This window comes from Camelina sativa, chromosome 3, assembly GCF_000633955.1.
Source record: "Camelina sativa cultivar DH55 chromosome 3, Cs, whole genome shotgun sequence".
Taxonomy (NCBI): Eukaryota; Viridiplantae; Streptophyta; class Magnoliopsida; order Brassicales; family Brassicaceae; genus Camelina; species Camelina sativa.
Genome location: NC_025687.1, coordinates 3,903,045 through 3,913,562, shown reverse-complemented (window position 1 = coordinate 3,913,562; position 10,518 = coordinate 3,903,045). Strand labels below are relative to the sequence as shown.

Here is a 10,518-nt window from a genome sequence, read left to right as displayed (position 1 = left end):
CCAATATCTCTCCAATATCTTAACGGCCTTCTCATATATCTCATTGTTATCATGGGATTGAAGGTTTTCGATTTTGTCCAACCCATCAGATTCTTCTATTATGTGAGCATAGAGATTCACCCCATCGTTTAATCCCATCTCCTTGTCAGCCTCACTAACCTTAAGAATGTTTTCAAGCCCCTCGAGGCACACTGTCACAATCCTCGGATCAGGGCAGATTAGAAGATCACAGAGTGGCTTGATGCAGCCTTGGGTCACCAAATATCTGCATGCAAAACTGTGTTAAGGCATATTTTGATCTCGAGATAGATGGTGGTGTAAGAGGGAGCACTATTAAGTGAAGTTAGTTGTTTGCAACTGCACTTCAAAATGAAGATGACATACTGAATCTGCTCATGAGACCCTCCTGACGTGGCATTGGANCAAACCAAATACGAGAGGCATGTATCCTGGTCACAATATAAATGGAAGTGCACAGTTGTCTAGCTAGTTAGTGGCAAACCTGCTCTCTAACGTCATCACTAGCAGAACTAAGAAGCTGAACGAAGATAGGAACCGCCCCCTGTTCAATTACAACCCGAGTATGATCTGATGTTCCTGACGCAACATTGGTCAAAGCCCATGCAGCCTNTAGCCTATCGTTTCAAATACATAAACTGATTAAAGAATTGCTTTTAGCCTCTAAAACTTTAATGATTCAATATTTTCAGTAGCAAGTATTGTTGGCCTATAGCAATAGCAATAGCAATAGCAAATAGGGTATAATTAGGTTTGTTGGCAGAGATGTTATTGGAAAATATGGAAGTTTTAAAATTTGCTTGCTCTAAACTCAAGAAAAGAGTCAAAATCATTAACTTCTTCACTTTTCTTGCAGAATCAGAATGAAATAGCATACTATATCTTCCACGAACAACCGGCTTCTTGACATATTAAAGATAGCAAAAAAAGCCTCATACCTCTATTTGAACTTTATTTCCAGCAGTAATATTCGAGATAGTCCAACAAGCTTCTTTTTTAATACTTTTCTTGTGATTTTGCGTAAGCAAATTGTAAAGGTGCGGAAGTACACCACTATCAATTATAAACTGAAAAGCAAAGACACAATCATAGTCAAAATCCCAAAGCAAACACCCAAATCAATACAAATAGTCGTTCGCCACAAATCATACCTGTGTCTGAGAGTCATCACCAGTTACGATGTTCCCCACAGTTCGAAGGGCAGGAATGAGAACCGTAGGTGATGGATGACTTGAAGAAAGATATGTTAATTAGTATAGTTGCACAAAATAAAACTAGTAAGAATATGAGGCAGTAAGAACATCAACACTCAGTTTCCAAAAGATAATCAAAAAGCATCACAAATTTGAAGATAGCAACACCTATATTGAGAAAAGCTAACTTATATAACACTAAGAGCCAAAGGAAAAAAGAAGAGAGACTAAATATGATTAGAAATAAACAAAAATTATGTCTAGTCAATTATAGGCTAGGAAAAATGGAACTAACCTCAGAAGCTCCACAAGTCGTGGACAGACACCTGCCTGGATCACAGCCTGAATCTTATCATTGGGGCCATCTGAAAGGTAGGAGAGAGCCCAGCAGGCATCGGTGAGAACTTCTTCATCATTCAGATAGATAAGCTGCCGAAGAACTGGCAACGCAGGCTTCACCTTAAACATATGAATAACCAACACTATGCTTGAGTAATGTTAGGAATGCAACGAAACATATATAAAAATTATGTAAAATACTTGGACCGTCAATCATAAGTTGTCTAGAAAAATCAAAGAAGAAACCATTTCTGTAGTCCTACCTGTTCAAATGGTGTTGGCGGTTTACCACGACAAAAGTTAGACAAGGTCCACGTAGCATTTCTTAGCATGGACAACTTAGAATTTTCATTTAATTGAGCCAGCAATGGCTCAAGAGCCCCATAGTTGAGAACAAGATTCCTGCAGTTTGGAGAGTCCCCAGCAACATTGCCCAAGGCCCACACCGCCTACAATGATATCATGTAAGGGATTTTTAAGAAACCACTAAACGTTTTAGCACCTATAACTACGGAAAAGCACTTGGCCGACTATCACAAAATACCACTCAGGATCAAATGAAACAGCAAACAAACCAAATACGAGAGGCATGTATCCTGGTCACAATATAAATGGAAGTGCACAGTTGTCTAGCTAGTTAGTGGCAAACCTGCTCTCTAACGTCATCACTAGCAGAACTAAGAAGCTGAACGAAGATAGGAACCGCCCCCTGTTCAATTACAACCCGAGTATGATCTGATGTTCCTGACGCAACATTGGTCAAAGCCCATGCAGCCTCAAACTGCAAATAAACTTTACATTAAGCCACCAAACCATTCTTGATACTTTAAGGTGCAATTGATAAAGAACAAAACTAAAATGTGTGAAGTAGACATACCTGCAATTGCGGATGGTCTTGCCTTCCAAGAAACTCCACAAAACGTGGGACAACCCCAGCTTTGATCACTTCATCAATAGGAGGACTACGCTCTGGTTATCAAAATGCAGTACAAGCAACCATCAGATGTCTATTACACACATATAACCTTAGAAGAGAAAATTGCTTCAGAACGGAACAAATATAACACACCTACCTATAGATAACAACTTTCTAAACTGAGTTGTGGCTTCTAGCTGAGCTTGAGGATCATCAGAATAAAGACCTTGTACCATCATTGGAATACCTTCTAACTGTCAAAAACACATGAACAGCATCAAACAACTGTTACCACAGAAACAAAACCTCTCCTTGGCTAGAAAAGTAACACACCCAATCCATTAACAAGATCATCAGATCAGATAATAGAAATCCTGAAATCTAACTAAAGCAAACTATACACTGCGATCAGCATACATGATGATCAGATTTGTGGTCATAAAGGATCCGCCCTCAATCCCAAAAAAATCCAACTTTGATGGTCAATTATGAGATTAGGAGTGTTCAAGCAGCTGAGATCTAGAATTGAGGTGGGGAAACAGAATCAAAGCCTAAGTTTTTTTCAACAATCAAACAAAGATCCATCACTCACAAATCAAATCCAGGGATCCAAATCACAAAATTGAGCACAATTGTCTCAAAAAAAAGTTTCAGATCAGAGGAACTTACTCGTTTCTCAGCAGCGGCAGCGTTCTGGGGACCGTCGAGGCCAACTCCGCCGAGAGGCTGCTGGTGCTGGAGCATCATTCCTTCGCGACGCTTCTTAAGGAGACTGTCCTCACGCTTGTTTTTCCTAATCTCGACGAGATTGTCCTCTCTCCTCCGCCTCGCCTCATCGGCATCGACCCCTGTCTTGTATATCTTTTTCCTCAGCTCCGCGCGTGTGCTCGGCCTCAGCGACATCGTTCGTTAAGTCTCTCTCTTTCTCTTTCTCTCTTCCCGGAAACGAATAACTTCGTCTGGATCCTCCTTCTCTCTCTCTCTCTCTCGCTCTCGCTCTTGCGGAATTGAAATTGGAGAAACGGGATCGTGGAGGACGAGTCGTCTGGTGCTGTCGGGTCGGATCCGGGTCGAAGTATGATTGGATATTGGAACTACTTGGATCCTTCCTTCTCACACAGAAGTATTGCCACGCTGTCGCAGTTTTTTGCTTTTTTTTTCTTTTAATAAAAGGTATGTGTTTGAAGGAGGTAACGTGTCAGAACTCCTAAAATAATTTGACAAATCTCCTATCTCCCTCTCTATTTTTCATACCCTTACCTTTTCTAATAAGAGGTGGTGAGATGATTTTAGCCTTACAATTTAATTGATTTAGATTAAATTTTTTTGAAAAAAAAATCGAACCCATCTCTCTTTCGACCCGAGAGAAACTCGACCTGTAAGTTCCTCTCATTCCATCCGCCGGCGATTCTTCCGACGTCGGAGCTCCTACTGCTGTCGTTATTAACCAACTCGAGTTGAATCAAGTTGTTCGTCGGAGCTCTCTTTCAACCCGAGAAACCCGACCTGGTTACTCACCTCTCAACCCAGCCGCCGGCGATTCTTCCNAATAACCAACACTATGCTTGAGTAATGTTAGGAATGCAACGAAACATATATAAAAATTATGTAAAATACTTGGACCGTCAATCATAAGTTGTCTAGAAAAATCAAAGAAGAAACCATTTCTGTAGTCCTACCTGTTCAAATGGTGTTGGCGGTTTACCACGACAAAAGTTAGACAAGGTCCACGTAGCATTTCTTAGCATGGACAACTTAGAATTTTCATTTAATTGAGCCAGCAATGGCTCAAGAGCCCCATAGTTGAGAACAAGATTCCTGCAGTTTGGAGAGTCCCCAGCAACATTGCCCAAGGCCCACACCGCCTACAATGATATCATGTAAGGGATTTTTAAGAAACCACTAAACGTTTTAGCACCTATAACTACGGAAAAGCACTTGGCCGACTATCACAAAATACCACTCAGGATCAAATGAAACAGCAAACAAACCAAATACGAGAGGCATGTATCCTGGTCACAATATAAATGGAAGTGCACAGTTGTCTAGCTAGTTAGTGGCAAACCTGCTCTCTAACGTCATCACTAGCAGAACTAAGAAGCTGAACGAAGATAGGAACCGCCCCCTGTTCAATTACAACCCGAGTATGATCTGATGTTCCTGACGCAACATTGGTCAAAGCCCATGCAGCCTCAAACTGCAAATAAACTTTACATTAAGCCACCAAACCATTCTTGATACTTTAAGGTGCAATTGATAAAGAACAAAACTAAAATGTGTGAAGTAGACATACCTGCAATTGCGGATGGTCTTGCCTTCCAAGAAACTCCACAAAACGTGGGACAACCCCAGCTTTGATCACTTCATCAATAGGAGGACTACGCTCTGGTTATCAAAATGCAGTACAAGCAACCATCAGATGTCTATTACACACATATAACCTTAGAAGAGAAAATTGCTTCAGAACGGAACAAATATAACACACCTACCTATAGATAACAACTTTCTAAACTGAGTTGTGGCTTCTAGCTGAGCTTGAGGATCATCAGAATAAAGACCTTGTACCATCATTGGAATACCTTCTAACTGTCAAAAACACATGAACAGCATCAAACAACTGTTACCACAGAAACAAAACCTCTCCTTGGCTAGAAAAGTAACACACCCAATCCATTAACAAGATCATCAGATCAGATAATAGAAATCCTGAAATCTAACTAAAGCAAACTATACACTGCGATCAGCATACATGATGATCAGATTTGTGGTCATAAAGGATCCGCCCTCAATCCCAAAAAAATCCAACTTTGATGGTCAATTATGAGATTAGGAGTGTTCAAGCAGCTGAGATCTAGAATTGAGGTGGGGAAACAGAATCAAAGCCTAAGTTTTTTTCAACAATCAAACAAAGATCCATCACTCACAAATCAAATCCAGGGATCCAAATCACAAAATTGAGCACAATTGTCTCAAAAAAAAGTTTCAGATCAGAGGAACTTACTCGTTTCTCAGCAGCGGCAGCGTTCTGGGGACCGTCGAGGCCAACTCCGCCGAGAGGCTGCTGGTGCTGGAGCATCATTCCTTCGCGACGCTTCTTAAGGAGACTGTCCTCACGCTTGTTTTTCCTAATCTCGACGAGATTGTCCTCTCTCCTCCGCCTCGCCTCATCGGCATCGACCCCTGTCTTGTATATCTTTTTCCTCAGCTCCGCGCGTGTGCTCGGCCTCAGCGACATCGTTCGTTAAGTCTCTCTCTTTCTCTTTCTCTCTTCCCGGAAACGAATAACTTCGTCTGGATCCTCCTTCTCTCTCTCTCTCTCTCGCTCTCGCTCTTGCGGAATTGAAATTGGAGAAACGGGATCGTGGAGGACGAGTCGTCTGGTGCTGTCGGGTCGGATCCGGGTCGAAGTATGATTGGATATTGGAACTACTTGGATCCTTCCTTCTCACACAGAAGTATTGCCACGCTGTCGCAGTTTTTTGCTTTTTTTTTCTTTTAATAAAAGGTATGTGTTTGAAGGAGGTAACGTGTCAGAACTCCTAAAATAATTTGACAAATCTCCTATCTCCCTCTCTATTTTTCATACCCTTACCTTTTCTAATAAGAGGTGGTGAGATGATTTTAGCCTTACAATTTAATTGATTTAGATTAAATTTTTTTGAAAAAAAAAACGAACCCATCTCTCTTTCGACCCGAGAGAAACTCGACCTGTAAGTTCCTCTCATTCCATCCGCCGGCGATTCTTCCGACGTCGGAGCTCCTACTGCTGTCGTTATTAACCAACTCGAGTTGAATCAAGTTGTTCGTCGGAGCTCTCTTTCAACCCGAGAAACCCGACCTGGTTACTCACCTCTCAACCCAGCCGCCGGCGATTCTTCCGTCGTCGGAGCTCCTACTGCTGTCGTTCTTCACCAACTCGACTTGAATCAAGTTGTTCTTCAAAATGCAGGTGCGTTACTTCTCATTAGAGTAGCTTTTTGTTGAAATTGTTTTTGATTTGTAAATTCAGAAATTCAATTGGATTTAGATCGAAGAAAGCTTAGCACATTGGGTGTTTTACAAAGGTTTATTGGTCGATTGAGCTATCTATTAGATAAGAAATGGATTTGGCTTTCGATTAGAACTCGTTTACCATTCGAGTCGATTTTGATAGGAGAGAGAGAATGTGGTGAAACTGGTAATACTGGTATATTTAGTAAAACTAGTAAAACTAGTAGTAGTACTAATTATGATTTTTTTATATTGGTTGGTTTGGCAGGATACAATATGCGAGAACGTCAGCCTACATTTTAAATTTGAAGGACGCATGTATAGTATAATGTTCAAGAGGAATATAACATTGTTGATGTTAAAAGCAAGGATACAAAGGAAGATTGGGTTTGTTGAAAGTAACGTTCAGTTGCAGCTGAGCTACAAGCCACTACTGGTAGAAACAGTTGAGCATTGTGAGCTTAATGATGATGAGGATGTTAATGTTTATCTAGACTCTGTTAATTATGAGAAGCGAAGATGTATGTTGTTTGTGAATGTCATCCCTTCTGAGCCTCAGCCTGAGCAAGTTCCCATAGTGCCCACAGTGCCCACAATGCCCATAGTGGACCAAAGTTCTGTCGGTATGAACTTTGAAAACCAACATGCGAAGGATGGTGAAATCGGACCTAACGCCATTGTTGTCTACGTAGGCAAAGAAAAGGCTGTAGAGGGTGATTCTAATAAAGAGGGTGAAGCTGAATCACGTGATGAAGGTGATGAATATACTGAGCCACGCCCTGTTGTAGAACCGGGTAAGTATATTGAACCATGGGATGACGGTTTGGATCTGACTAAACTTCAAGAATTTCCAAACAAGAAGGCATTGCAAGATGTGGTGGATAGAGCTTCATTCGCTAACTGTTTTAGTTTTGAAATAGTAAAGTCGGACAAGGTGCGTTATGTGGTCAAATGTCCTAAAGAAGGATGTAACTGGGGTTTACGAGGTGGTAGGATTCGAGATACAGATATTTTCTCGATTAGAAGGCACAACAAGATGCATACATGCTCTCGGGCTAGTCAAAGTTCAAGCAACAGTAAGAGACAAGGCACTCCAAAATTAGTTGCTTCTCTTTTACATGGTGATTATCCAGGGCAAATGGAAACTCCACCTCCGAAAATTATCATGGATCTTGTCAAGACAAAATTAGGTGTTGATATATCATATTCCACGGCGTTGAGAGGGAAAAATCAAGCTGTTACTGATTTGAAAGGTAGCCCAGAAGAAAGCTACAAGATGCTGCGATGTTATCTGCACATGTTAGAGAAGGTTAATCATGGTACAAGATCATATGTGCATTGCGATGAGAATAATAAATTCATGTACTTGTTCATAGCTTTGGGAGCTAGCATTGAAGGATTTAAAGTCATGAGGAAAGTTATAACTATGGATGCAACTTTTTTAAAGAACGGAAATAAGGGTGTTCTTGTTTTTGCATCGGCTCAAGATCCTAACCGTCACCATTATCCCTTGGCGTTTGGTGTTCTTGATTGTGAGAATGATGCAAGTTGGAATTGGTTTTTGGAGATGTTGAAAACCGTTGTTGGGGATTCTTCTGAAATAGTATTTATGACTGACAGAAATACAAATCTCAGAAAAGCCATGGCTAATGTGTATCCTCTGGCTCATCATGGTTTTTGTATATGGCATTTATCCCAAAATGTGAAAGGTTATGCTCNTGTATATGGAATTTATCCCAAAATGTGAAAGGTTATGCTCGTAACGTCAACAAAGACGTTGTTGCATGGAGATTCATGGAGTGTAGTAGGTTTTACACAGTGGCTGAGTTCAACATTGCTTACGCTTCTTTTATGACAAGATATTCTTCTGCTGCCAAGTATCTTGAAGAATCTACCCTGAAAGAAAGACGGGGAAGATGTTTTTTCCAGGAGATAGATACAACCTAGACACAAGCAACTGTGTTGAATCGTTGAACAGCGTATTTAAAGATGCAAGCAGGTACTCCTTGATACCCATGCTTGATGCAATACTTAAAAAATTCTCTAAATGGTTTAATGAACATCGGAAAGATGTTGTGTCTGGATCAGTCGCAGATAAATTGGTGCCTTTAGTGGAGAACTACTTACATGATTTATGGGCAACTGCTGAGAAACTAAAGGTGATAGAGCTAAATGGTTTCGAACTTGAATAAAATGTCATTGACAGTGACGGAAAGCCTTATTTGGTGAAGTTGCGATTGAGAAGTTGCAGTTGCAGGTTTTTCGATATACAAAAGTATCCTTGTGTGCATGCATTGGCGTCTTTCATTACATTCCAAAAATATGGAGGTAAGGATATCGAGTTACATGAGTTGTGTTCTAATTATTATTGGACGGAGCTGTGGGCAATTGCATATTGCAGGACAATTTATTTAGTACCTGATAAGTCTCGATGGGATGTCCTAGATCCAAGATATGCAGATCATGCCTCCGAATCGGAAAATAAAAGGGGGAAGAAAGAAAACAAAAAGGTATGCATCTGCTGGGGAAAAACGACCAAAGACTCGACCTAGGACGCAGAATAAAAGACGCCGGAGACAAGGACTCCAATGGTTGTTATTTGGAGATAATGTTCATGTTTGATTCACCTCTTCATGTATCAATTGTGTTTTGTTTGAAACTTAATGTAAAAATTGGTTTGAAACTTAATTTGAAGTCTATTAATGTTTTCTTCTTTCAACATGTGTATATAAGAGAGTATAACTGGCACAACTAAGATAAAACTGGTAAAAATAATAAAATTGGTACTACCTAAAACCAATACATATTGTAAAATACATGTGTATAAATGTTCTACATAGGTTTCTACTATAGGTGAATAATTTTTGAAAATCTACTAATTTTAAATTAATTATTAAAGAATCTCAACAAATGTTTCCTTACACTTTTAATGTTACTTTGTAAATAATTACCAAGTAAGCATGAAAAAGTTATAGAATTATAAGTTTTAACTTATGAAGTTGCAAAAAGCTTGTAATTGTATGTTAGTTAAGTTTAATCAACTGTAAAACTAAAAAAAAATAATGCTAAGGTTTAGTATAACTAATTAAACTGAGAAACCTCTAAAGTACAACTATTTGGAAGTTTAGTGCAACTGCATTAATCGGTAAAACTGTGTGTGAACACGCAGTGTGAACGCAAACATCTTTTACACGTGGCCAGAATTTCGTTTTTTCTTTCTTTCTTTCCTNTGATTGATATTATATGAGTTGATCTCATTGAATTCTCTGTTTCTTATCTTTTCCTTGAATTCTCTTGTTGAATAATGATATTCTATCTCTCTTTTATGTGACTTCTAGGATTATGCCTCCTTCTTGAATTGAATCATGTTCTATATTTTTCTTATATGAATTCTCTAGTTTTGTTTAGTTTTANCGAAGTTAGAAGCGTGGCGACAAGCCATAGTCGATGGTGATTTGGGCATGCCTCGAATTTGCCCATGTGGCGAACGAATCGTCAATTAGATCTCTCCAACAGAAACAGAGAAAAAGAGATGGTTTACTTGCGTTAAGTATAAGGTAAATTAAATTAAATCAAATACAATTGAGAGACATGAGTATGATGTCTGTTCGTTGATATATTTTGCAGGATGATGGATTGCACAGGCGGAAAAATTGGGCTGATGTAATTGAAGAAGAAACCCAAACCTTAAGGAAGGATGTTGATAACCATTGGGAGAGATTGAAGGAATTTGAACCCCATCATACTCAGATCTATAATTTGCAGATGCAGCTTAAGGAGAAGAGTGATGAGATTGCCAAACTAAGGGAGGAGGTGGCGTTGCTTACCACTCGAGTCGATCTCCTGGATAGGTTGTGTTTCGATTGATATTATATGAGTTGATCTCATTCTACGTTGGTTTAAAACTTGTTTAATCAGTTTCTGTTTCTTATCTTTTCCTTGAATTCTCTTGTTGAATCATGATGTTCTATCTCTCTTTTATGTGACTTCTAGGATTATGCCTCCTTCTTGAATTGAATCATGTTCTATATTTTTCTTATATGAATTCTCTAGTTTTGTTTA

At 39.5% G+C, this 10,518-nt stretch overlaps 3 protein-coding genes across 3 annotated transcripts in view; 1 reads left to right on the top strand and 2 right to left on the bottom strand.

Annotated features, from left to right (window-relative positions):
* The window catches only part of LOC104739522 (importin subunit alpha-4), a 4,875-nt gene extending 1,355 nt beyond the window's left edge, over nt 1-3,520 (bottom strand). The window contains exons 1-10 of the mRNA XM_010491591.2: nt 3,136-3,520; nt 2,624-2,720; nt 2,428-2,519; nt 2,200-2,331; nt 1,814-1,999; nt 1,507-1,670; nt 1,170-1,248; nt 958-1,085; nt 503-578; nt 385-449 (exon numbers count right to left, since the gene is read on the bottom strand). Of these exons, the coding sequence (XP_010489893.1) occupies nt 385-449; nt 503-578; nt 958-1,085; nt 1,170-1,248; nt 1,507-1,670; nt 1,814-1,999; nt 2,200-2,331; nt 2,428-2,519; nt 2,624-2,720; nt 3,136-3,369 (1,253 nt within the window). The 5' untranslated portion in view covers nt 3,370-3,520. The remainder of the gene's footprint in view (nt 1-384; nt 450-502; nt 579-957; nt 1,086-1,169; nt 1,249-1,506; nt 1,671-1,813; nt 2,000-2,199; nt 2,332-2,427; nt 2,520-2,623; nt 2,721-3,135) is intronic.
* On the bottom strand, nt 4,116-5,701 carry LOC104778639 (importin subunit alpha-4-like). The gene is made up of 5 exons (XM_010503089.1): nt 5,468-5,701; nt 4,956-5,052; nt 4,760-4,851; nt 4,532-4,663; nt 4,116-4,331 (listed from the first exon to the last, which is right to left on the bottom strand). Exons 1-5 carry the CDS (start codon nt 5,699-5,701, stop codon nt 4,116-4,118), a joined length of 771 nt encoding a protein of 256 aa, XP_010501391.1.
* LOC104778638 lies at nt 6,081-8,106 on the top strand. The gene is made up of 3 exons (XM_019239564.1): nt 6,081-6,415; nt 6,725-7,924; nt 8,077-8,106. The coding sequence occupies exons 1-3, from the start codon at nt 6,410-6,412 to the stop codon at nt 8,104-8,106; spliced, it is 1,236 nt and encodes a 411-aa protein (XP_019095109.1). The 5' UTR covers nt 6,081-6,409.